This window comes from Balaenoptera acutorostrata, chromosome 9 (assembly GCF_949987535.1).
Source record: "Balaenoptera acutorostrata chromosome 9, mBalAcu1.1, whole genome shotgun sequence".
In the NCBI taxonomy this organism is placed as follows: domain Eukaryota; kingdom Metazoa; phylum Chordata; class Mammalia; order Artiodactyla; family Balaenopteridae; genus Balaenoptera; species Balaenoptera acutorostrata.
The window spans coordinates 42,204,769-42,232,625 of NC_080072.1; the positions used below are offsets into that span (position 1 = coordinate 42,204,769).

The following is a 27,857-nucleotide window of genomic DNA, read 5'->3' on the forward strand; positions in this document are numbered from 1 at the left end:
TCCAGGGAATGGCAAGAAATTGGAAGACTATTTCCCACCAAAGAACAGAGCCCTGGCTACCTGCCCAGAAGATAAATCCCATCTGCTGACTCTCAGGGCGGACTCCACCACACATCTTCATCAGGGTGAAATAAATAGGGAGACTCCTCTTCTCCGGGGAGAAATCCAGCCCGGGCAAAGTAGAAATGGGCATATGGCAATAATGAAAGGTTGTTTGGAATATATATGTTTTGATTTAGTATTTGCTATCATTTATAAACTGGGAGGTTTTCCATAAAACTTAGGATTTTTGTCTTTTTTTTAAATTGGCCTTTCCTACAATGGCAACAATGAACTGGAATTTATCAGTGATTGCCCCTCTTTAGTCACTGCACGTGCTTTTAAATTCAATACAGGACTCAAATCTCCTTATTTTCTTCTTCCATCTGGCCTCTTCACCTCATTTATGTTTCCTGCCGGGCTCTGGCACATGACTGAGTACGACACCGCTGGCGTAAGTGAATCCTAACACTGTTATGTGGCCTTGAGAAAGTTCCTCAACCCCTCTGGGCCTAGGTTTCTTCTCTTATAGGGTGGGCATTAAACTTGATGGCCTTTTGCGTTCCCTCCAGCCAAGACTTTGAACAATTGGCTCCTGGTTTTCTCAACTTTGAATCAATGTAGATGTTGACAAGTTGATTTCTCCCAGCCTGGCCTGTGGATGCCACAACCACAGTAACTAGAATCAGCCATTAAATCAACTTAACTGATGCTTCCTGCGTGCAAAGTGCTTGCAGATCTGAAAATTCTAGAGTGAGAAGGAACCTTGAGAGAAACAGGTCCTGACCCCTTGTTTCATATAATAGGAAAATTGTAAAGTGAGCTCTGCAATGTGACATGGCAAATGAGTGGCAGAATCTCACACAGCCTGCACAGGGCTGCCAGTCAAGAGCTTTTTGTTGGATGGATTTATCAAAGACAAAACTCCAAGTCCAAGTGTTCTGACTCCAAGTCCCCTGCTCTGTGCTGCTCCTAAATCTGTGCTATTCCAGATATTCCCAACCCTGGTTTGGTAACTCCAAGCACCAACCTTACATTTTCTGATGAGATCAATTTTCATTCAGTTTCAATGAGATACAGATAGAGAGACAGTGACAGAGAAAGGGATCGAAGTAGAAACCCAGAGCATCACTGGAACTTATCAAAGAAAGGATGTGGTTTGCAAAACAAGTTTCCTGAGGATCGTCATCCAGGTGAGTCCTCCTAGTTCCTGCAGGTTTGCAGGAAGATTACATTCTAGATATGGGGCTCTGATTCTCCTGCCAGGAGCACACACGTCTGAATAGGGGACCCTAAAAGGGTCAAAGTTCTCAGGGCCCCAGGAAGTGAGGCCAGCGGTGGGATTGCAAGCAGCAGGTGGTGGGGAACAGCTGCTCTCTGAGAAGCCGCTTGCCCCCAGTCATTGCTGCCACATTCGCTGGGCACCGGGTACCACCGACTGAGATCTCAGGAGCAAAGCCCATCAGAATCTCTCTGGATAAGGATCTGAACCTCAACATTTGAGGCCCCACTCTTCCCTGGGGCTTGTCCTGTTCTCCTGTTTGAAAGGCCAGTTAATCCCAATCTGAACTCAATTCAAGGAGTTTCTTGGAGGGCTGCAAACGCTTCAATAGAAGACTTGACAACAGAGCTCTTTAAGGCCTGACTCTGATACTTCAATGGTGGGATTTCAGCTAGTGTGATCTGTGTGCAGGAGATATGTGGGTGCAGTGGCGGGGGGGACAGGGAGACCTTCCTGTCCTTCCTAAAGACAACTGTGACAAGGCCCTCCTCACCCAACGGTCCCCTCCAGCCCCGGATGACTCACTAACGAGGGCTGTCACGATCTCCTCCATGCTCTCCAGGAAGCTGCTGAGGTGCTGGGTGAAGGGCAGGTGTGGGGAGGTGACTTGGGCGACCACAGCCGCAGCCTCAGCCCGCGTGGCTTCTGAGTGGCTGTCGTCAGTCAGGATGTCGGCCAAGCACAGAACGCCATCCACCTGCAGATGGAGAGAGGGCACAGCCCTGTGCATCCGGGGAGAGCACGTGCTCAAGATAATGATGAGACAGACTCACAGTCAGGTCTGGACCCCAGTGACGCTGGGGGCTTATCATTTGGCTCCAAAGAGATCACTGACTTCCCATGGCATCTTAGATAGTGGACATCAGCAGGCATCCAGGGGCTAGGCCGGGGCACCCACCACAGCGAGTTGTAGTAGAAAGAACAATCTCTTAGAAATCTCACATCCCTGAGTTCACATCCTAGCTCCCTCTCGCTTGGTCACTCAGCCTCTCTGAGACTGTTTCCTCATCCACCAACAAGGTGTGAGGAGCTAAAGAGATGAAGCAGGTGATGCTGGATCCAGAAGCGATGCTTAACAATGTTGGCCCCCTCCTTCCCTCCGTGGGTCAGCAGCAGGCTGAGCTCAGCGTCTTTCCTCCCGCATCCTGTCCTCCACCACCTTCCCCCGCAGAGAGAGGGCTGCTCCCCTGGACGCCTTGTTCTCTCTGCCCCACCAGAGAGAAACAGACCTGGGCAGAGTGGGAGCTGAACGCCAGATAAAGACTGCAGCTTCCAGTTCTGCCCCAGTCGGACCTGCTCTTGGCATGGTAACTTCTGCTTACTGAGCGCTTGATACAGGCCAGCTACACGGTGCATGTGTTACTACACCATTAATCCTCATAACAGCCTTCTGAGGGCAGTGCTCTTATGTACAGCGTATGTGTTATTGTACCATCCATCCTTTTAATAACCTTCTGAGGTCAGTGTTATTATTATCTTCAATTTACAGATGAAGAAACTGAGACACAGAAAGGTTCATTGACTTACCCAAGATCGCAGACTTTAGAAGCAGTTGGTTTGGGATTTGAACCACAATGGTCTAGTCTCAAAGCCCATGGTTTTGAAGGGGCATCACATTGCCTTCTAAGACGTGACACCTGAGCTCAGACCCCAGCCTCCAGCAAAGGTGAGCAGGTAAGATTTGTCTAGAGAAAAGGCAGTAACTTGCCAAGGTTAGCTCAGCAGGGCTCCTGCAGCCCTTCGATGCCCCGGGACACCCACCTGCCTGGGGACCCTGCCACCAAGGGCCAAGGAGAGCTTCCCTTGTGAGGGATCGGAGTGGGGAGGGGCGAGGCAGGGAAAGAGCCAGGGTGAGGTGAGGAGAGGAGGCGCCTGAGCTGCTGCCCTACACCTGCCGAGGGCCGGGCTCCTGTCCCCGCTCCTGTCCCTGCTCCCTTACTTCCTGCCACTCAGCTTCGGCTGCTCTCATGTTGTTTGACTAATTACCCCCACCATGTTCTGGGCCTCCCTTAAATGTTCTTGGGAGGTTTCGGTCCATTAATTGTGAAAGCCTTTGGCAATCTCAGACTCAAAAGAGACAAATGTGGAAACAGGAGCCCGGGGAACTGTCCGCAATAAAACTCACCTGGATGTGCTTAATAAAAGAGCAAACAGGAGCCAGCAGCCCCTGCAGGACTGGGCTCGTGCCAAGTGTTTGACTAACAGGCCTCACCTGGGCCCAGGGACGGACGTGGGGGCTACTCTGGGCCTAGAAACAGGGAGCAGCACCCCTCTTACTGCCAACCTAAGATGCCTCTTAGGCTTATCTGGTTCGTCCCCTTCCTCCTTCCAGCACCACCCAAGGCAGTAGCTAGGGAGCAACAGGGTCTCTAGTGGGGGAATGTCTCAGCCAATCCTACTCCCTAACCTCATCTTGGATGCAGATGGAGTTGCATCTCAGACCCAGTTGGGAATGCTGGTCAGACCCAAACCTAATCCCCAGCATCTGCTGGGAGATGGGCCAATCTGAACGCACCAGAGAGGCCAAGAGGTTGATGGTCCCGGAGGGTCTGTGCCCCCAGGCCCTGCACGCTAGGCATGCTTCCCAGCCCAGACTGCCACTCAGCAAGCTCACTGAGCACAATCTCCCTGAGCACATGCTGAGTGCCAGGCTTTGCGCTGGAGCAGCGGGGCAGGGACAAGTGACCCGTCCTCAAATGACTATTGCACAATGTGACCTCTGATGCTCCGTGGGAGACCTCCGGGAAGCCCCTCTGACTTAACGCCCACACCCCAGCTCGGGGAGGCGGCCCTCCTCGGAGCTCACGTCCAGGCGCATCTACTGTCATAACAGCATTTATCACACGGGATGGCCATGTTTCTCCAAGTGGCATCTGTGGTTGACACCAAATTCACTAAGAGTTTCTTCAAAACACATTCCTGGGCCGCACCCAGACCTATTCAACCAGGCTCTCTGGGGAGGCCTGGAATCTGCTTTTTAACAAGGTCTGAAGCCGACTTTATACACCAGCAATTTGGAGAAGCACCCTGGGATGTGATTCTCCACTCCCTTTTCTGTCTGGCTGTCTCTGACATCTTCCTGGAAGCTCTGCAAGCCTGGAGACCACAGCTTGTGTACCCGTGACTTCTCCAGGCCTTGCACATAGTAGGCTTTCAATAAAGGGGAAAAAATGAAAGAGAGAAAATGGGACCTAGGTGTGTCCTAAGTGAGGACACACTTTAGACAAGTGAAGGTAAAGAAATGGCATTGCAGATGGAGGGGATATCGTAAGCGAAGCCCACTAAAGGAAGGGGAAGCTTTGAAGAACAGCCAGCATGGGAACATGGATTCCACAGATTCCTGACCCCAGGAAAGTGACCCTGGATTGTCATGTGGGCCAACTGCCCAGGCCTCTGGCTCTGATGCCACTGACTGGCCACTTGGCCTCCTGCTAGCAAGCTGCCACCAGCCCAGATTGATCTCCGTATCCATCACCGTCTCAGCAACTCCAACTCAGTCCAGCTTATGAAGCAGAAGGCCCTGAGGGGCCCTCCACCACAGGGCTCTGGGCCTCCCAGTGCCTGAACCAATTCCTGTAGTGTCAGAATATGCACAGGTTCTGGAGTCACACCTACCTGGGTCTGAATCCTGCTGCCATATCTTACTAGCCAGACAATTTTTGGTACCGACTTTGAGCCTTTATATATAATGGGAATAAAAATACCAACCCCAGAGGATGCCGAAACCTGGAATTGTTAACTAAGAGAATGCATGTACAGTGCCTGCCACATGGTGGCGCCATCACTCCACCTTATCCCCACCTGGCGGTTGCAGTCATCTCTCCTAGACTTGGGGCCCTGAATCCTAGCTCGCCTCACTTCGCCTGCCCCAGCTGAGGTCTCCCAACTGGGCTTCTCTCCAGGGCTCCTTTCTGCAGGCTCCTCTGGGCCTGAGACCCCATAGAGAACCTCAGCCCTGTAGGTTGAGGCCCACAAGTTTACCTGCTTGCTTGGACAACTTTGGGTCATGCAGCCCAGAACTAGAACTTCTAAAAGGTCAGTGACTCCTCTTTTAATACCTGACCAGGAACAATAAGATTAATAATTACAATTCCTGAGAAGGGAACAGAGAGAAAAAATACCACCCATGCATCTCTAATGTTCAACAAACAGTAACTGAGCACCTTATCGTGATAGATGCTAAACTAGGCAGACTGATACAGAGATGAAATCAGGAACAAAATAAGAGACAGAGAAAGACAGACACATAGAGAAACCAAAGGTGGGGGGTGGAGGGAGAGATCATATGCTTAAAAGGATTTGGGAACTTGACTGGTACAAAGCCCAGCCTGTCCATTCCTCTCTTATTTGGCCTTTCTGAATCACCTCCCCCTGCTGAGAACTCTCTCTATCTAGGCCTCTCTCCTTCCTGGGCCCCCACAATACCCACTTTTGGGCTCACCTCCTCCCAGCTAACCGCTTCTTAGCCACAGGTTTTGCCATCAGCCCACTTTGTACCACCTCAGTCTATAGCACCCAAACCAAGTGGCCTCAGTCACTCACTATGATGACCCCCTAGCCCTCCAGCCCTGACCTCCTTTCCCAAGATCCACATCTACATTTCCAGCCTGCTACTGGGTCTCTTGATGTTCAGTTCTAAAACTAATTTTCTGGGATATTTCACAGGCATCTCAAACCCAGTTCGCTTTCAGCTGGACTGCTCATCTGCTCTGCCTTCCCTCCTCGCTCCCTCTCAGACCCAGGTGAGACGTCACCTCCTCTGTGAACATGCACCTTCCTCCCCCAGACAGAGGGTCTCTGTTCTCCCAGCTGCCACACCACTCTGGTGTGCCCACAACTAGAACACTTATCGTGCTGGATCATCTTCCCCAGCTTACATACCCATCCCTACACTAGATCTGAGCTGCTCAGAGCAGCTCCTGTATTGAATCTTCTCTGGTCTCTAGTACCCAGTGGAGGCCTGACACACAGTGGTTAACTTGTGAGGTGTGGGCTGAATGATGAGGAAACAGAGGCACAGGGTGGGGAAGAGACTGCCCAGGCCACGAAGCAAGGTAACGCCAGGGCCGGGACTCCCATCCTGGTCTCCCCGCTCCTGGCCCTGTGGCCGCGCTGTGGGGCCTTTGGCGGGGCAACATAGGGAGAAGCTGGTGAGAGGGCCAGGTCAGTGAGGGCTGCTCAACTCAGCTCCAGGGAGGGCCTGGGAGTAGCCCAGCCTGAGCCAGCTTCCTCCAACCCTGATCCCATTTCTGGAAAGTCTCCATCCCCAAACGCCCACTTCCCATCCTCAGTCATAAACTTAATGATGCCAAGAGAACAATCTAATCAAAGCACTTTCACATCCCTAAAGAAATTGCTGCTGGGAGCACTTAGAGGTAATTAGCTTTTACCTAGCGTGGAATGGGCCTGGGCAGAGGACAAGCGTTCCTCATGGGAGGATGTTCATGGGGTGGTGAGGATGGTCTGGCCTGGTCCCTACCTGGGCCGTAGGATTGATGCCACAGGAATCTGCTACAGAGGAAATGGGTGGACTCCGAGAGTCTCCCTGGGCAGTGGGGGAAGGAGCGTGGAAACCACGCAGCTGAGGAATCCAAGTGTACCGTAAACATCACGTCCAGTTTATGGGCAATGTCCTCCTACTGGTTTTTAGAAAAGCATCAGTAGTGGCTTTAATGTGAATATCAAAGGGACCCTGGTTAGTATACAAAGGCCCATCATATATCACTGGTGCTGGTCTGCTCCTTCCTAATTCCTTTTTGTATGTTTACTTTTTAGGGAAAGGCAGAGGAGTTGATTGTTGTAACAGATAAACAGATTCATGCAAATGCAGTGATAACTCAGCCTCAGTGGGGGAGCATGACCTAAAGACCCCCCAAATTTCCTCCTTCACCTTTCTGTCCACTTGGATACCAAAAGCTTGCAGAAAACATAAAAGACAAGTGGGAACCACAAAGCAGTTGGAATCCTGCTCATGGATGGATCTGTCTGCCCAGAGTACAGCCAAAGGGAAAATTCAGGCACAGTCAGAGAGGGAAACAGGGTCATGCCCAAGGAAGCAAAGACAAGTCAGGGCCAAGGGACAGGGCAAAACATTCGGTGGAATAAAGGAACCCATGGGCCAGAAGCAGGATCTGATGAGGGCAAGGTTCAGGACAAATTCTGTGAACAATGTAAGGGGTTAAAGGCTCACTTTATAAAATGAAGTATTTGTTCTAAGGAGTGGTGGTAGAGCTGGGAGCCCAGTAGAAAGCCGTAGAAAGCCATAGAAAGTGAAATGGGCCTTCAGGAGGATAACACTATCTTCCTCCCAAATGAACACATCCAGACCCCACTCAACTTCTTTTGCTTTTTCAAACAAGAATCTTTGATTAAAAGCCAAATGTCAAAATAGACAAAAACAAATATGAATATGTAACAGGGAATGGAACAATGGATGAAAAGGATTATATAACCAGCTTGGCAGCAAAGTCAGTGAGGTGAGTTATTGAGGTGGAAAGAAATCAAGAATTAAATCACTTAAGAATATAAATGGAAAATAATTTCCCTGTCAAGCAAGTGATTTTCCTTAAAGCAGATTGTCGAAAAGATGCCCTGGAGGCATTGGGTAGTGGAAGGAGTGGAGTTTGTGAGAAGGTATCAAAAGGTCACTAAGAAAAAGTTCATTTCCCTTTGGGTGAGGGTTACTAGGCATGTGCTGATGTGAAAGTACCAAGTTTTCAGCAAAGCACAACTGGCACAGCTGGGATCTGAACTGTGCCAATGGGCTTCTAGATCAGTGGTTATTTGCCTGGTTCTCAGATGATTGGAATCATATCGGGAAGTTTTAAAATACTAATGCCTGGGCTTCACCACCAGAAATTCTGATGTAATTGGTCTTAGGTGGAGTCTTGGCATCAGTATTTTTAAAGACTCCTCAAGTGACTCTAATGGAGATCCTGGGTTAAGCACGTCTCCTCTAGAGGTAGCTGTGGTACAGTGGAAGTTGCACAAGCCTAGGAGTAAGAAAAACCTGGGTTCATAACTCAACTGTGCTACTTGCTGACTTGGTAAAATGAGCAAGTTACTCATCTTCTCTAAGCCTCAGTATTCTAATCCTTAAAATTATAATATCCACTTAATGAAACAGTGAATGAAATATCAAAAGCATTCCCCCTGAAATCAGTAACAAGACAGAGATAGCCATTATGGCCACTCCTATTTAACATTTTACAGTGCCCCTAGCCAATGCAACAAGAAAACAGAAAGAAATAAAAAGGTATAATGATTGCAAAAGAGAAAGTGAAACTGTCATAATTTATAGATCACATGATTGTGTACACATGTACATAATCCAAACCTGTATAAAATCCAAAAGAATCTACACACCATTAAAATTAATAAGTGAATTTAGCAAGATCATTAGATACAATATTCAAAATTGTATTTTCTATGTATTAACAACAATTAGAAAATAAAAAATTTTAAATAACACTTACATTAGCATAAAAACATACCTAGAAATAAGTCTTAAAAAAGATATGCAAGATGTCGACACTAAAAACTTAAAACATCGCTGAAATTAAATACAGTCTATATAAGTAGAGAGGTATGCTGCATTTATTGACTGGAATACCCTATACTGTTTAAGAAGTCAATTATCCCAAAATTTATTTACAAATTTAAAGAAATGCCAATCAAAATCTCAAAATCTTAAATTATATATAGAAATGTAAAGAACTTAGAATTACCAGGATAATCTTAAACAAGAACAAAATTGGAGGATCTATACTACCAAATATTACAATTTATTATAGACTACAGGGACTCAGCCAGTGCCATATTGGTACAAGGATGGAAAGAAAGATTAACCAAACAGAAAAATAGTCCAGAAACAGACTCATACCTGCGTCATCACTTTACCTACAACAAAGGCACCACTTTAATTCAGTGGTGAGAAGACGGTCTTTTTGATAAATGGTGCTGGCTCAATTGGATATCATATGGAAAAACACTGAATCTTGAACACCAAAAATATTTAATTTGAAATAGACCATTGACCTAAATGTGAAAAGTAAAATAATAAAGCTCCTAGAAGAAAATATAGGAGACTCTCTTCATGATTTGGGGGAACACAGACCTTTCTTAAATGGAGACAAGAAGCACTAACTACAAAAGAAAAGATCAATAAATTGGACTTTATCAAAGTTGATTTCTATCCATCAGAAGACACCATTAAGAGAATGAAAAAGCAAACCATGGACTGAGAATATGTATTCTCAATACATGTATCTGACAAAGGGTTTGTATGTAAAATATGTATTTTTGAAGCTTATAAATCAATAAGAAAAACAACTCATTTTTTTAATGGGCAAAAGTGTCAAACAGACATTTCACAGAAGATAACCGAATGGTCGATAAGGATATAGAAAAATTGCTCAAAATTATTACTTGTCAGGGAGGTGAAAATTAAAACCATCATGAGAGATCACTATATGTCCAAGCAGGCCACAAGCAGGGCACTACATGTCCAGCTATCACAAGGCTTCAAACTAATTATCTGTACTTTTTTTTTTTTGGCCGTGCCGGGTGCGGTACATGGGATCCCCTGCACCCCTGCAGTGGAAGCACAGAGTCTTAAACACTGGACTGCCAGGGAAGACCCAAACTAATTATTTGTACTTTTAAAGTAGCCCAAGGGAGAATGAAACACTTCTTTGGAAACTGTGTGTTCATTATCTGTGTGGGTCTTTCCATTGCCCCTCTTTCTCTTGTCCTATAAGTCTCTTCCTCTTTCTCATCATTCTTCCCTCTCCTCGTCTCTGTCTCTGTGTGTGTGACCAAAGGACCCACCACCTGCTGTCAAGGGATGGCGGATGCTGGTTCCTGCTGCCTCTGTGCTTGGAGGGCTGGCCTGCTCTGTGCTGTTGGTGCCAGGCTGTTCCCAGGAAATGGGCCCTCCCTCATTAAATTCTGCCCCCAAACCTGCAACTTCTATCTTCCCTCAATCTTCTCACTGTCTCCCCTCCCTGCTATAGCGACGTCCTTTCCCCTGCTGGCCTCCGAGCTGGCACTGGCCCTACTCCCGAAGCCAAGGGGAAGCCAGTTGTGATGGTGCAGGCCCCACCTCTGCACCTGAGCAGCCCTGGCTTCCTTCCCTGCGGCACAGCCTCCCTTCTCCCCAACACAAGCGGCGTGGCAGGGCTGCAGCTGGTGCTCTTGTCCACCAGGTGGCGCTGTTGCACAGCGCATGGGGACCCGAGGCCCGGCTGAGCTGAGCCTTCGCCCGCTGCTGCATTTAGGACTGAGGCTGCCCTCTCCAAACTCAGGTTTGGAGTGCAGCACAGCCCCGGAGCCAGCAGGGCCTTCCTTCAGTCTGGACGATACTGGCCCCTAATCTCTAAGTGAATCTCACAGGGAGAGGAGGGGGGAGCGGGGCAGAGTGCCTAATTCTGTTCTCTCCTCTTCACATCCTGGCCTCCCTCAAGTCCCCCCACCCATACCCTCAAGGGAGATGGAAGGGGTTGGGAGACTTGGCAGGTAGGGAAGGGAGTGAGCCACACCCCCTCTAGAAAGCCCCTTTGCAGGGCTGAGGAAGGTGACAGTGTCAGTCCCCACTTCTGTCTGCCTGTCCACAGTCACAGCACAGACAGCTGACCTGGCACCCTCGGGTTCTCTGCACAGTCTGCCATCCAGGGCAGTTGCAGGCCCACACCTGGGGGCGTGAGAGCTGGTGGAAGCTGATAAGAGTAGGTGGGTTGAGCCCTAAAGAAGGGTGAGGAGACATCTGGATCTCCATTCAGAGGCATTTTCTCTCTCCCTCTCTCTAGGAGCTACTACAAGGTAAAGAAGGGGCTTCAAGTCAAATTAAGCAGAGTTCTTGCCTGGCATCCGTAGGTCCTCTCTCCCCACCCAGCCTCACTTACTTATTTAGAACTGACTCCATGAAGATAAAGTAGCTGCCTCGCTCTGGAGTGTGCACACGATGGTCCTTTTCGGCTAATGGGGTGGGGGGCATAGCAAACTGAAACTATAAGCAAAAATGGGGTTCTCAGCCCCAGGCTCTGCCTCTGCCAGTGTCTCTATGCCTTCCAGCCTCAACTTCCCCTTCTGTAAAATGGGCATGACCATCTCTCCCTGCCTTCCTTGCAAAATGATCGTTTGAACCAAATGAGCAAAAGGATGAGAAAAACTGGTTTACTTTTTTTGCAGATATGACTTATTTCTGACCATCTGCAGCCCTACAAGGAGCAAGCAGTAGAGAGAAAGTCCTATAAAACAGCAGCTAGAGAGAGAGAGCCTCCCCACCATCCCCCAGAACATGCTCCCTCCTGCCCAGGGTCTCTGGGTCCAGGCCTCCCTGTCTGCAGCCTGGCCCTTCAGATGTCAGGGCATCTCAATCCCAAGAAGCTGCCCCGGGAAATGGGAGTGAGGTGAGAGAGCTGCCTGGAGACAGGCAGCAATTTCTCCATCCCTCGCCACTGATGCTTTTCTTCTCAGACTTGAAGTTGAGCCCTCCTCCCCTCCCTGCTGCTCATCATTAATTTCTCCATCGATTTTCATTAAACTCTCCTCTTGGCTCCAACACAGGATGAACTCCTTATTTGAAAAAATGAAATAAGAGGGAGGGGGTGGGAATAAAAAAAAATCTCTTTTGAAAGCAAGATTGTCTCTGGTCTCAAGGCTGGAAGAGGCAATTACTAGAACCGTCTCGGAGGTTGTCTGAGGCTGTCTGAGCATTGGGTTTGGAATGCCCCCCACCCCTTACGGCCCTATATTCTAGGTTCCTGCCCAGCCCCAGCCCCTCCCTGGACCCCAGTCTCCAGTCCAGCTCTAGTCCCCAGCACCCCCATCCTGGCCCCTGGCTCTGTCCAACCTTGACTGCTGCACCAACAGTGCCCTGACGGTCCCATTACCCACTCAGAACACCCTGGAACTCTGCCAGGGCCATGGCAAAATCCCAGGACTCAGGCTTTCTGGGAGCATTGCAGGATTTTCCCCAGACCAACCCGAAAAGGTGAAGACAAACAGGCCAGGAAAGAGGGAAGGGAAACAGACACAGGAGATTTCTTCCTCCAAGCAGGCCCCACCTGCATTGCTGCATCACGTAATCATGACAGCCCCACGGAGGAGGTGTCGTCCTGTTTTATAAAGAGGAAACCAAGGTTCAGAGAGGACTCGCTTTCTAGCCCCCTCTCAGCCTCCCCCCAAACCAGCAGTTCTCTGCCTTGGTAATGTCAGTCCACCTTCCCAGCTCTACTCCGCTCCAAGGCTGCCCTGACCAGGCCAGGTGGGCTAGGTCACCTGGCCACCACATGGGGTTGGGTCCATCTGCTCTCACTGGGCTGTGTGGCTCTGAAGCCCTCACTCCCTCTTTGGCCCTCATTTTCTTCATCCCATCTTCTCCAAAGTGGGTCTCAGAGAACCCTGCCTCCTCTTCTGGGCTCCCCCAACTCACTGAGCACGGAGCTCCTAAAAGACTTAGAGCCCCACTGGCCTACCAGCCAGCTGCGGAGTCCCTCTGCCGAGGCCACTTTCCCCCGGCCTGCCTGGGAGCTCCACCTTGGTCCTCGGGGCCCAGCTCCACTGCTTCCTTGCTGCTGCCTTCACCAGCACCCCAGGCACAGGTGGTACCACCAGCCTGCGGCTTCTGATGGCCATGGGGCTACCACTTGGCCAGCCCAGGTGGGAGACAGGGAACACAGCTGCCTGTCTCTCCTCCCAGAGCCCAGCGCAGGGGCTGGGGAATGAGGGGCGACTGTCTGCTGAGGACACAGGACAGACTTCCTGAAACTCGCTGCCCCAGCAGGAGCACGATGGTGAGGAGGCTGTGGGCAGGATGAACCAGACCTCAGAAAAGCAAGCGTGGAGCCTTGAAAGACCCTTCAGGCACCTCTGCAGAGGCCTTTGCTATGTCTTGACATCTTGCTGCTCCAGACCTGCTCGGGGAATATCCACGTCTGCCCTCTTCCCAGACCAATACCCAGAGCCTGGTTCCCTGGGAGCCACTGCCCTGCAGTCCCCACCTCCAAAGGGCCATCTCTTCCCAGGGTCGCAGAGTATAAAGAACGTGGGCTTTAGAAACCAGCCAGACGTGGGTTTGGATCCAAACTACACATTCATGAGCTGAGGGAACACAATCTCTGAGTCTCAGTTTCCTCGCCTGTAAAATGGAAAGGTTGTAGGGACTCGTGCTCCAGCCCCACTGACTTCTCCACACTGTGCACTGGGCAGCGTCTTTGGCCACGCTATCGCCTCCTGCTGGCGCGCCAGAGCTCTCTTCTCCACCAGACCATCATCTTCTTCAGGCCACTGATATTCAAAACCCCGGCAACTGGCATCACACCCGCCAAAATCAAAATAGCTACCATTTATTCAGTGCCTAGTGAGTGCCAGGCACCAGGTTACCGCAATCTATTTATCTCTGACAGCCCTGGGAGGTAGATTTCATCATGCGCATTTGATTGATGAAGAAACCACATCTCTGAGAAGTTAAGTAACTTGCCCAGGGAAACGTGTCCAAGTTCGTAGGTGGAAAAGCCCGAATTCCCATCCAGAAGAGCCTGACTCTCAAAGGCCACAGTTTTCCTGGAGCTGGGCTGCTTCACAACAAATGTGTGACGACGGAATGAATTAGTAGCGTGATGAGATGGTGAGGGACTGAGTGAGCAGGCAAGGAAGCGAGTGAGTTGAAAGTAAGTGAACGACTGGATGACAGAGAAAGAAGAAACAGGTGACTGGGTGAATCTATGGCCACTCGAATGCCCCAAGCCCAACAGAGCTCGGGCATCACGCAGCAGGGCCAAGGATGGATGGGGTGTCTGGTGACCTGACTAGACTCACACTCCGCAGGGATCTGTGCGTGATTTAATGAACCACTTTAAGGTTGGAGGGAAGCGGTGGTGGGTAGCCGCATGACAGAAATGGATTTTAACCAAATCCAGCACATTTCTTGCTGCCAATTAATTATGGGAGCCTCAGGGAGGAGGCTAGGCCAGTAAATCAGGGGGAGGCTGGGACTTTGACATTATCTAAAGAGGGCACGAACTGTTCCGGGTGAGTGTGCAGCAGGCGAAAGCCCCAGGGCACCTGCTCCCCACCTCGCCTCTGCCTTGCCTGTCGTGCTGTGGCTTCTGCAAATCAGCCTGTCCCCGGATTTCTTCACCTTCCATCCTAAACATGGACAACAGCTGACCTCACCAGAGCATCTGAGGCCAGCGCTCAGCAGCCGGATCACAGAGCCCACGTGGGCAGGACCTGGGGGAGGGACAGGTGATCCAGGCCCTCCTGGGTGTCTCTAGAACATCTCACAGCTTTGGAAGCAACATGATGTGGAGGAAAAGAGCATGGACCTTAGCCTCAGGTATTGGAGTTGAGTCCTGGGTTGGCATAACGGTTCACAGCCCAGGCTGACTCTGGCTCAGCAGAGCTGGGATTAAATGATCGCCAGGCCATCTATTAGCTGTGTGCTCTTGAGCAAGTTGCTTCAATTCTCTGAGTCTCCCTTCCTTCTACAAACAACATGGATGATAACAGCACCAATGGATTAACGATTAAGTGACACCATGAAAGGTGGGGTTTAACAAAGTGCTTGTCCAAAGCAAGTATTCGATAAAAGTTATTATCCTTTTAATCACTGTCATGATGTCCTTATTACCTGATAGAATAAGGGTCGATAAACATTTTCTGTAGAGGACCAGATAGTAAATGTTTTTGATTTTGTGGGCCTCATGGTCTCTTGCAATTATCTAATTATGCTGTTGTAGAGAAAAAGCAGACATAGAGAACACCTAAACAAAGGAGTCTGGCAGTGATCCATTAAAACTTTATGGATCAAAACTTTGAATTTCACATAATTTTCATGTGACACAAAATCTTCTTCTTCTGATATTTTTACAGCCATTAAAAAATGAAAAAAAAATTTCTTAACTCATGGGCTGTATGTGCCAAAAACAAGACAGCAGGATGACTTCGGCCCACAGGCTGTAACTTGCCACCCCCTGAGCTAAAACGTAAGCTCTAAGAGGACCAGGGGTTTTGTCTGTTTTGTTCACTGCTGTTCTTCCAGCACATAAAACAATGCCTGGCAAACAGCAGACAGTCGATTAATGTTTGCTGAATGAATGAATTACGAGCTGTGTGATTCTGTGCAGACGTCACTTCACATCTCTGGGCCTTGGTTTCTTTGCCTGTATAATGGGGATGCTTGTACACTCAAGACAGATATCAAATGGAATCAGGCTGCCTGTGAAGACACTTGGCAAGCTCTGTGACTGCAGAGCTGTAGTAGCTGTTTCCAACCACACGGGGGCTCCTCTCTGAAAAGACTCCCTCCTGCTCACTGCTGGGCACAGAGTTATTTCAGAAGTATCTGTGTATGGAAAGTAATCTGACCTGCAGGAGGGGAAAGCCCAGAGACGGTGACCTTCTCCTGTACGAGTTGGGGGTGGGAGAATTAGGACTTTGGCCAGAAACAGCAAGGTGGTCCGGGTTTAGCTGCAGAGATATTTTTTGGCAGTCTGAGAGTATCCATTAAACCAGTGAGTCAGTGAGGTCGACTGGGCATTAGACAAGCAGACAGGGTCCAAATCCTGGCTCCAAAACTTACTCTGTGATTTTAGGTGAGTCACTTACACTGGCTGAGACTCAATTCCTCGTCTTCAAGGTGGAGCTATGAATAATGCTCACCTCACGAGGTTCTGGTGGGTTAATGAAGGGAATGCGTGTAAGGGGCTAGCTCAGCACGGGGCACTTAGTTAGCCCTCAGGCGCCGAGTGTCCCCCGTCCTCTTGCTTAGTGGGTAGGGGCTGGCTCCCAGGCCGGTGGCCCATCTGGCCTGGGAAAGATGCATTGGCGCCCTCTGGCTTTGGAGCCCCGCGGGAGAAATTGCCTCCACAGCCTTCCCAGCTGCACAGGTTTTCACTCTGAGCAAAAAAAGCCCTGCTGTTTTCCTTCCCTGGATTGAGGTTTTCCTGCAGCTCTGCAAACTCTCTAAAGCCAAGAAATGCACAGCTTTTGGAGAACTGGCGATTCTAGTCCCTTCTGCCTTTTCCTCCCCTTCTTCCTGCCAACCAGCATGAAAGAAGATGAGAAACAAATGCGCATGGCCATTTCCCACTGTCTAAGGAAGAAGATTTTATGGGAGAAGAGAGGATTATTCAGCACATGAAACTGGAAATGCTCAATGCATTTACTTCATGGAGTCTGTCTGTCTCGCCACTGCCTCTCTCCTCCATTTTACCACCTAAGCAAGCACACACATACAAAGGCTTCTGACCCCATGGGAAGGGGGCACTCTGTCCAGAGGGCTGGCACTAGCTCTTTCACCACTTTGCTGTGTGACCTCAGACAAATTACTTCCCCATTCTGAGCCATAGCCTTCTCATCTGTAAACTGAGCAGATTTCCCATGCACCCTCCATCCTCAGCTAAAAGCACCTCAGAGCCTGTGATCCTGTGACTCTGTCCCATAACCCGAGCAGATTTAGAAAGAGGCAAGGTAGAATGTAAAACTACCATCTGTCTAGGAGTCCAGACCAAAGTAAAGAAGCTGAGGGTAGGGTGGAGGTTTTCTGGGCAGCCAGGACCAGACTGTGGGACACGGATGCACAGGAAGGGGAGCAGTTTGCTTGTCCCATCCCTATTTAGACCAGTCACGAGAACAGACTCAAGGTACCTACCCCTCACCCTGCAGGCACCACAATTGTCACCAGGTCATACCAGGCCTTTCTATCTCTCTTCCATAAAAAAAAATTCAGCATCTTTCCTTGAAATGTGGTTGAGAAATCCCCAAGTGTCAGCACTAGCCTCCCAACCCTCCTGCTAACATCCCTGAGGACCCATCTGCAGGCTCAGACCCACTCAGGCACCAGTGTTGAAGCAGCCTCAGCCCTACAACCTGGGGTAATTGGGAGGTGGTAGCTGGAATCGGTCACGTTGCCCTAGGTTGGCCTGGAGCTAGGCACCTGGGACTGTCAAGTCACCACCTTCTCTCCAATCCTGGCCACCCCCAGTGGTGTTGACCCATCATGCGCTTGGACTCCAGTTTCCCTTTCCCTTACCCAAGCCGTCTTTGGGTGGAGTCCACCTGCTTGCCCAGGCACCCATGCCCACCCTGCTCATGCCTATCCTGTCCCCAGAGGAGCTGGATCCTCTTCCTTCTGCTGGGGTCCTGCCACGAGAGAAGGACCAACCGCCCTTAACCTCGACACCCCTCTCCACCTGACTTGCCTGCCTCCTGCTGTGTTCCCCCCCACCTCCCACCCCACCCCGCCAACCAGGCTCTGTTGGCCACTCCACCCAGGAAGTGCTGAGTGTCCCTCTGGACACTGCCTTTCCTGCTGAGCTCCTCAGTCTTGGCCCCCTTCATGTCTTCATCAACCACAGTCAAGATCCCAGCAGCCCCACATGAATGATGCCTGGGAACAGGAGGGACTCGGGAGACTTGCTCTTGCCAGATGTCCACCAGGAGGTCGCGCTCCCCATTCACCCACCCGCTCAGGGACCTCAGGCCCCGCCCAGCCAGCCAGCTGCGCCCTTACCTTCTCCAGCTGGTGGACCCCCTCCTCCACGCAGCAGATGGAGGCCAGCGTGCGGAGCGCCTGGGGGTACAAGCACCGGAAACTGTCCTGCCGGCAGACCTTGAAGAGCGCCACGACCCCACCCTCCTGCCAAGAAAAAGAAAATGTCACGTGAACTCACCGTGTGAGCTCTCCAGGGGCTGACTCAAGAATTACTGATACCCCTCACTCAGCAGGTGTGTTTTGGGGTCTGTAAGGTGGCAGAATAGCCACCCCAAAATATGCTTTAGTGTAAGGATTATTTTGATTTGAAGGCAATTAAGAAGAAGCAGATACAAAAAAAAGATCTCTGTCCTCTCCCTATTTGACTAAAAGCAGGACATAAATTTAAAAAGATTATACCCTTTCCCCTCTCTACTAGGAAGAACAAGAGTTAATCGCTGGAGACAATATTAGACCCTTATCAGCCTGGATTCGGCACCAGAGGAATCCACATAGCAGACTTCAGTCTTTATCTACTATTAGTTTCCCATATATGTGTCTTCCCACAATTTGCCACCCCTAGAGAGTCAAGGTTCTCTTCCTCTGTCTTACCACTTCTCTAAAAATGTACTGTTCCTTTGCTAAGATGCTACGTTAAGCCCAAGTTCTAACCAACCCTTTGAGTTACTCACCTCTGACCATTCCCATGCATAAGTACGGTGCAAGTGCTAATAAACTTGTTTTTTTTTTCCTATTGTTAATCTGTCTTTTGTCAGCCCAATTTCCAGGGCCCCAGCCAGAGAACCCAGGAAGGTAGTAGTAAAAAAGAATGTTTCCTCCCCTCTGGTTTCTACACACACACACACACACACACACACACACACACACACACACACACACACTCCCAATCTCCCACACATGTTACAGTGAAATGCCAGCTCCAGAAATAATGTCATTCTTGGTAATCTAAACTGGAGGTGAGGGGCCAGGGCAGGCACACGTGCTGGGGCCAGGCTCAACCCCAGTTAACACTGCTCCCAGACTCCTGGTAACCCCCCTCAGCAGCCGCCATGGAATAAGCCTGGAGTTGTCAGAAGCAGGTTCTAGAAACAAGTCTGAGGCAGATGGAGGGAACCGAAACCTAGATGCCTCGTGCTGGTTCTCACTATGCCAGTGACCCCCTGTTACTTCTCAGATGCTCCCACCACCATGGCAGGCACACAAAAAGGAGCTTTATTTACATCAGTACTATAATTCATTTCCATTTGGGGGATGGGAAAAACTAAAGTCCAGGTGGGTGAAATAATCACCCCAAATCCACACTGGTCTTGTTTTCACTCCTTCACTCCAATTTGTAAAAGGAAAAGAGAAAAAAACTTTAGGATTGATCAGCCGAGCTCTTGAATGTGAACCTGTACTTTTCCTTTCTGAGACCTTGTGGCGACCTCCCAGGAGAAGTCTGAGAGGATTTCTGAGAAGAGTCTGGGAGTGAGGCGCTCAGCCTAACTGGACATCTTTATTCTGTAGAAAAACCACTGAAGCCGCCTTGGCTCCCAGAGCAAAGTGAGAGAGACCAACAGATCACAAAGGCGACTCACCACACGTCCAGCAAACTGGTGGCAACCCCACCGTGGACATCCACGTCCAAAGCAGGGGAAGCTGGCTATCCCACGACTGGCTTTGACCTGTTTCCTCCCTCTCCCCTTCCCTGAGGGCTGGAGGGGTGCCTAGGAGTGGCAGCAGGAAAGAATGCATGAGCAAGTGGTCTGAACTTGGTCCTGAGGGGCACTTGCCTTTAACCGCACCACTCCTGGCTCTAACTATGCCCACTGCCCTTGGTTCCCCAAACTGAGAAAGATGTTACAGGAAGAAGGAGGTGGGTTCAGCAGAATTACCATCGCCAATCAGATTTTTCAGAACTCTCTCAACAAAAAATGTACTATGCACAAAACAGGCTCTGTTCTGTGTCCCCAGGGACGCAGCAGTGAATGACTGAAAGGATCATGTATGAGCAACCAGAAGAAGCAGCAATGACCACTACGGCCCAGCACAGCCTCGCTGAAATGTCACCCCAGATCTCCCCTTCCCCGCACCCCACAATGACAAGCCCCGGGCCCTGTGCAGTCTAAGAGTTTGGCTACCCATCACTGCAGGGACCAAGATGAAAGTATCCAATTCTGGGGGAGTTCAGAATTTCTGACATTTTATAATATTCCTCCTTCCTTTCAGGGTAGTTTATTTGGTGGGAAGGGGTCATATCTTAGGACTAGTAAATTTGTTCAGGCAGCACAAAAATATTAATGGTTTATTATATGCCAGACCCTTTGCTGGGCACTGCCTCAGTCCCCGTCCATGCTGAGCTCCTTGTCTGGCAGACAACGTTAAAAGCAGGAAGAAATCTGGGTAGCTATGCATTGAAATGGGGAGGGGTTGCAGGGTTAAAAGAGCACAGAGTAGGAACTCCTGACATAATCTGAAGGGGGACAGTTATAGAAGGGTCAAAGGGTCACTTAAAATGATGTGATTTTAAATGCACATCATTACTCCGATAAAAAATATGCTCTGGTATGGGGACAAGACACTTACCCCTCTGAATTCTTGCTCCACAGTCCTTTATCCCTGCTTGCCTACTTTCCCACGGTTCCTGGGACATCCGATAAGGGTTCCACATAAAGACCTTACCCAGAGAGTCACTGACATAAGATCAAATTACTCTTTAAAGTAAGAAGAAAGAACAGGAGTCCTAAAGTCTCCCTGGCCAGCCTTGTTGGCTATTAATGACCTCCCGCCAGATGTAAATATTTATATGTTTATATATGTATGCATGTTTATATGTGTGTGTATTTAATCATATATAGTACAAATCTTATTTATATATGTACAATGATAGATAGGTAGATAGATATTTACGGCTGGAGCAGACAATGAAGAAACGATGCCAAAGAATGGGAGGCAGAGAGCCAGGATCAGTGTGGCAGCCTTCCTTTGGCTCAGGAGACGCCAAGTCTAGCATAACTATATTTAAGCCTCTGCATCCATTTGCACTGGATTCTCATTACATCCTTTCCCAAGCCTGTGAAAAATGGTCTTCTTAGCATTTTTAGCTACTAGGAGAAGAAGGGGGGATTCCTGAACCCAGACTGAGGGGATTCTGGTTCAAATCCTGGCTCGGCTGCTGGCAATCTTTGGTTAACAATGGGGTCGTGACAGCTACATGACTCAGCTGCTGAAGGAGCAGTGAGTTAATGTTGTGAAAGGGCCGAGCACCCAGTGAGGGTGGACCTGGAGAGCCAGGTTGGGATCAGGTCACAGAAGGCATCCTGGTTAGAAGGGTGTCTCATACCCTCATGAAAGGTGTCCCAAAGGCTGGAATATGTGGGAGGGAGAGGAGATAGAAAGTGAGACGGAATGTGAAGCCCCCATCGAGGACCGAAAAGAAGCACTCAGCTTAGAGTGGGACAAGGAGCCGCCTGAGCTTGCAGAATCACACTTTTGGCTGGAGCTTGTTTAATTTTATAGAAAGCTCTGGGCTCAGAGCCCAGCTGTATAATGGTATGCATTACTCAGACAGGCTCAGGGTAAGCTGTCATAAAGCTGGAGGAGGCCACTTGCGGGGTGTGTAGGCTAGTGGTGGGGGGAGGATAATAGAGGAACTGGAGTGGCGAGGAGGGGGTAATTTCAACAGTGCACAGGGGAGTTTTCTGTGCTCTGCACTCAGGAAGGGATGGGATTATTTGCCACCACCGTCATAGGGAGGACTGGGTTTATTTCTTGGCCGTCAGAGGAACCCAAGGGGATGAGAGGATAGACCTCAGACAGGTTGCCCAAATCATCTCATGGGGGTAGCTCAGATGGATGAAGGACCCAAGGACAGACCACACCAGGCTCCAAGGAGGTGAGTGAGGAAGGCCACTGGGGGAAGCTGCCCCACATCTGTCACCATATTGGGCATATTTCCTGAGCATCGGAGGTGAGGATGCTGTGCAGGGCATACCAGGAACTCCCAGCGCCTTTGTCACTGTCAGGACTGGAAACCCAAACGTTGATTTTGCTGGAGGACCTAGTCTCGCCATCTTCCAGGCTGGGAAGATGGGAGTCGTCATGGAATCATCTCTCTGCATCAACCCTCTGTCTACTCTCCCCCAAGGACTGGAGACAGAAGAAGGTTGAGATTAAAATTCTGGAGTCAACAGATCTAGTTAAAATCCCATCTGCATTTAATGTGCATGAACTTCTCTCTGAGCCTCTGTTCCCTTATCTTAAAAATGGGAATGATTATAACACATCATTAGATTATCGGGAGGATCAGATGAGATGATGAAGGGAAAGCTTAGTGCAGTGTTTGACATATAGAAAGGATGCAGTAGATAATAAAGGTTGTGGAGAGGGGAGGAGGGCGAGGGAGGATGGGGATGAGAAGGAGAAGGCAGACAGGAGGAAGAGGAGGGAGCCGGGCTGCTGAGAGGCAGATCAGGACAGCAAATAAGAGCATAGCCTTTGCTGTCAAACAGCCAGGTTCAAATTCACCTTGGCCACTTACTAGTGGAGATTTTTAAAGCTCCCTAGTGATGCTAATAGGCCTACAGGGTTGAGAACTTCTGAGTCACACTTTGGCCCAAGAAGCTGAAGGGCCAAGGATTGAACCAGAAGTCACCACTGTGGGCTTTAGGATCATGAACTCTGAATTAAAGAGACTTGGGTTCTAATTCTGACTCGACTCTTTATCAGTTGTGTGACCTTGAGTAAGCCTCTCAAACCACTTCCTCAACTATAGATGGGAAAAACGTGGTAACTACTTGTTAGGATGATTTTATGATTTAAAAGAAATAACGCTTGCGAGGCATTAAGCACAGTGGAGAGCACCCTCAAACGTTAGCTATTGCTGTTGCATACAATTTACTTCTCCCGTGACCAGAGTTGACAAGCATTTACCCTGCTCTTCCAGATTTCCTTAAAGGCTTAGATCAGTGATTCTGAGAGTGGCCATGCCTCAGAATCCCCTGTAGAGCTTATTAAAATATGGATTCCCAGGTCTTACCCCAGGACCTCGGTAAATCTTGGAGGGCGGCAAACCATTTATGTTGTGTTTTCCAAAGACTCCCTGAGGGATTGTGATGCAGAGTTAGGACTGGGAACCACAGAGCTGGAGCATCTTCTTGTGACTGGCATCTTAAGTCTATTGAAGGATATAACTTTGATTCCAGTTAGATCATTATTCTATCCCCAATGGTAATGTCATTTCTCAAGTTTAAAAAAAAAAAAGAGGCAAAAATAAAACAGAAGGCCTTAGCAAGCCCCCTAGGGAGCTACCAATTGCCTATATTTGTTCTAAATGTTTGGATCCAACACTTAGAACGAGTGCAGGGGCAAACTGACCATGAAGCTAATGAATTACAACTCCCGTGTAACTAATGAGTACCACTGCCCTCAATTTTGTCTTTCCTTCATGTCATAGTGCAGTGACAGCAGGCATTTTTAAGATCCAGCCAAGAACCTAAGTTGGAAGATATGTCTAGTTTGGGTTTGGTGGGATATGTGAAGATGAGGGAGGAGGGTTGATATTTATAACAGCCGCCACGTGAAGAAAGATGCTAGAGGCTCCAGGGGCACCATCTTCTTGTCTCAAGTGGGAAATGAAATCAGAGGAGTTAGCCACTATTAAAGATGGAGACACCAAGGCCCAGAGAGGGGAGGTAACTCTTCCAAGATCACATAACAAGCAAATGCTAGAGCCAGGACAGGCTTCCTAAGCCAGCTGTCCCCGCCAAACTAGCTTCCTCACACTCTCCCCAGGCCCATCACCTTGGCCCCCATCCATGAAGCTCACCTTGGCTATGATGCGGCATAAGGGAGCCCCCTCCTGGGTCAGGCTGAACAGGTTCCCTGTGGTGGATTCTGTGGTGTAGATATTGTCCGAGGCATCGATTTTTCTCACCAGTGCCTAAGAAAAGAGAGCAAAGTCTGATGGTTACTCACTCATCTACTTTCTGCTCATCTTCCTTAATGGAATACTCAAGAGTGTCCTGAAGTCTGTAACCCTGCCCCATCTCCACGACCCCATGATGGGGTAACTTAGGGAAAGACATGAGTCAGGATGAGGTCTGAGCTACATTTCAGAAATATGGGATAATTTCATACCCCTGGGGCATGGACAACCAATGCGCCCTGCTCTAGTCAATCAGAAAATCAGCTCTCATCACTGATGGGCTCAGCAAGCACCTTTTTGCTATTCTACTGCCTCCTGATGAGAACAGAAACCATCGGTGAAATAAACAAACCATCAAGTTGAAAACCAATGAGTTGCTACAGATATGACCAAAGAATTTGCTCATTTTGGATGGCCGTTAGCTAATGGCAAAGTCCAGCTGGGTGATGGGTTCAGGAGATGAGTCAAGAGGAACATTCTACTCTGCAGTATCTTCCTGCTCAGAGGACATTTGCCTTAGGTGGACAGCCAGGCCAACACAGCAACCCAGAATCCTGTCAAAGAGTGGGTAGCTCAGTGAGGAATGCCACTAATTACAGCTGAAGGATCTAAGGCTGGTGGTGAGAGGTCCGGGAATGACCAAGCACAGGACTCTGGGAGGCTCAGGAAGAAGAGCAAATGGAAAATTCATCAACAAATGGGACATGAAGATTATTCCTAGAAGAGTTTAGCTTATTTCTGGGAAAAAGCTTTTCACATAACTTGAAACCACTTCATAATCAGCCATTTGTTTTGAAGGTTGTGATTCATCAATTATAGATGACTCCTACCTGCTAATTAATGTCCATTGCTTGAGTTTCTCCTGGGAGGTGTGGAGATGGAGACTGGGGAGACTAGCCTTTGGGGGCCTCGTGCGAGAAAGTAGGACCTCTGGGAAGCCACTTGTGCAATTTCAGTTGCCGTGTTTATTTTAAAATATTAAAATGGATTTGTTTCAAATTCATACTGGTGTTATGGAAAGGACACAAGGAAACTAGGAGATCTGAGTTCCAGTGCCAGCCTGTCTTTTTTAACACACTATATTGATGAGGAAGTATGTATATGGTTAAAAGTATGGACTCCAGAGCCAAACTGCCTGGGTTCAAATTCTGGCTCTGCCACTTCTAAGCTCCCTAGAGCAAGTAACTCAGCCCTTCTGCACCTCAGTTTCCTCATCTGTAAGACGGCAGAAATAACAGTGTCTATCTCTTATGGTTGTTGTACCCATCTTTTAAAGTTGCTAATATATATAAAGAACTTCTAAAGGTATCTGGCACACGAAGCAAAATAAAATTCTTAGCAGTTTTTATCTTGAGATCTTGGGCAATTGAGATAAACTCCCTAGGCCTCAGTTTCCCCATTTGTAAAATGTTTTAAATTAAAGGGGTTTGAGGCTCAAGGTAAATAGCTCTTCCATTTTTCTTCTTTATTCAAACTCAGAATTCTTCACACATAGCAATATGCCAATCTTCTACATATAGCAGTCTAAGATTGTGTGTAATTAATCAAACTACATTAAATATAAAAATTATTTCCTAAGATTGGATAGATGCCACTTGTAAGATATTTAACAAAAAGTAAAATTAATAACCAAGATTTGTCACTGCAAATCTGTATAATGAATGTACTTCTTAGAATCATTCCCTATCTTTGCTGTAAGCAGTTATATAAGTGATATCAGTGCTAACATGAAAATGCAGATTTCATATACTTGGGTCCTGTACCTAAATGATAATTACCTAATGTTCCTGATTGGTGTTTCCACTTGAAGCAAATTAGCATTATGTTAAACTATTCAAACCCACTGTCTTTTGCAATCATTTGCTGCTATTAGACCATTTATGTCTGAGGATAATTTCTTGTTAACGTCTATACCCACATATACCATAATTACACTTCAGATTTGTCTCAGTGAGTCAGCTTTCTGACAATGAAAAGTTGTAAGCATCCTCTTCACAAGGATAACTTTGGAAATATAAGCGATCACAGGCACCACGGAAATCATCAAGGCTCTAAGTATCACAATGCGTCAGAGCTGGAAGGCGTCAGAGCTAGAAGGGCTCTCAAAAGTTTTGTTCAAGATTTCCTTCCAAGTTGAGAAAATTGAGACACAGAAATCTGACCAAGGTTATACGTATGGTACGTGGTGGAGTTAGACATTAACCCCTGTCAATCTGACTCCCTATTTGCCAAAGTCAGTGAATCCATGTCCCTCAGTGCCGGCAGGACCTCCCAGGGACTAGTGGAGATGAAGTCTCAAAACAAGGAGGAAATCCAGTCTCATTAGCAGCTCTCACCAAACTGGAGCACAGTTCTCCACCCTGGCTTCCATTAGCATCTACAATGTTCTACCCTGTGGCAGCCAGAGTTTCTGCTGCAGGGGGCAGAGCTGACTGAAAGCCCCACCTAGATCCACCACCATGTTCCTACCGAGGCCACAGTTCCCCTGAGCTGCTCCCAGCTGTGACTTAGCACAGCAGGGGCACTGTTGTGAGTCCGTGACTGCAGGCAGGGGACTCCTCTCACAGGTGACTTTGGCTTGAAAATTCCATCTCTTCCTACTCAAGTCTTCCTCCCCCTTTTCCTTGTCAGTTGTCAGCCCTGCAACATGGTTTTCCTACTGCCTTCTCCTGCTTCCTTCCCTTTATCCTTCATGGATGTTTCTTATCAAATCCTATCTTGGTATTAGTTTCAAATGAACACAGTCTCTAAAATCAAGTTTTTTCAGGTAATCGAGGAGGAATTGGTGAATTTTCAAAAATATGCTTCACCCTCTATCATGAGAAGAGTGGTGAAAGAATGGAAACAAAATAAAGGAAGATAGACCGATGAAACTGAATGACAGAATTTTTTTATGACAGACCAGGCAGATATGAAACAAATAAAATAGGATCTTGAAGAACAGGAGAAAGGGATTTTAAAAAAAGAAGAAAAAAAAGAGTTAAGGAGATGCACACAATCTAACTACTCTAAATAAAGAATTTGAAAAGGGGGCTATATTTTTGTTTCTCCATCAGAAAGAGTGATTGCAGCCCAGTGAAATTTATCAGCAGGGGTAAACTCTCAAACATCAGCCTGGAATAAGTTCCTCAGAAGGAGGCAGGAAAATACCGTGAAGCCTCTTTCTAAAGCTTCAGATAGAGACTCCATAGTTAGATATAGTTAGGGCAGCCCAGCCATGCAAAGGGATTACATATACATGGGTCGATTAAAGATGGCCACAGATTCTTCGCTACTCCTCTCATAGAGAGGTGGGTTCTAATTCCCCCTCTTTTGAATCTGGGCTGGCCTCAGTGACTTCCTTGACCAACAGAAGCCAGCACTCGGTAGAAGTAACGTTTCAGGACTTCCAAGGCTAGGTCATAAGAAACCTTGAAGCTGCCACCCAGGCTTCTTGGAACATTCTTTTCAGAGTCCTAAGCTACCAGATAAGAAGTTTGATAACTCTGAGACTGTCATGCTGGAGATGCCGTGTGCCATGTGTAGGACCCCTGATCAATTACTCTCAACTGAGACCAACTTTCCAGCCATCCCCTCCAAAGCACCGTACATGTGATGAAGCTTTCTAAGACTCTCTAAACCATCTGCCAGCTGAATACCTCCAAGTGACCTCTGCTGATGCCACATGGAGCAGAAGAATTACTCAGCCAAGCCCTGCTGAAATTCTCTACCCTTAACATTGTGAGATATAATATTAAAAATTGTTTTACGGTTGTTTGTTGTGTTAATAGAGTTCTAGATACAGGACAAAATTACAGAGATCAGCATGAAATATTCAAAGGATTACTAGATAAATTTCAAGCGAAAAGGTTTTAACATAAGGATAGAGTATCGCCTATGTCCCAAGAGAACGTTTTGGAGAAATGCATGAATTAGGACTTGGAGAAAGGCTCAGAAAGACTAGACATAATAAAGAGGAGACAGACAAAATAATAACTGAATCCAGGCTTGGATTAGCTACTGGTCTGATGGGAAAATATCTCCTGGGTGGGAATATCCAATTTAGAGAGGCAAAAATGGATAAGATCACTTAGAACTAAAGGTTTAGGGCAGATCCAGACCTTAACTGATTTTATTTCTTCCAATAAGGGAAA

The 27,857-nt window shown here is 48.1% G+C and overlaps 1 protein-coding gene across 4 annotated transcripts in view; it reads right to left on the reverse strand.

The window, feature by feature from the left end:
• Nucleotides 1–27,857, reverse strand: part of INSC (INSC spindle orientation adaptor protein) — a 128,119-nt gene that overhangs the window by 24,136 nt on the left and 76,126 nt on the right. For all 4 annotated transcript variants that reach the window (XM_057553072.1, XM_007174881.2, XM_057553073.1 and 1 more), the window contains exons 6-8: nucleotides 23,626–23,739; nucleotides 17,838–17,963; nucleotides 1,847–2,018 (exon numbers count right to left, since the gene is read on the reverse strand). In XM_057553072.1, the coding sequence (XP_057409055.1) occupies nucleotides 1,847–2,018; nucleotides 17,838–17,963; nucleotides 23,626–23,739 (412 nt within the window). The remainder of the gene's footprint in view (nucleotides 1–1,846; nucleotides 2,019–17,837; nucleotides 17,964–23,625; nucleotides 23,740–27,857) is intronic.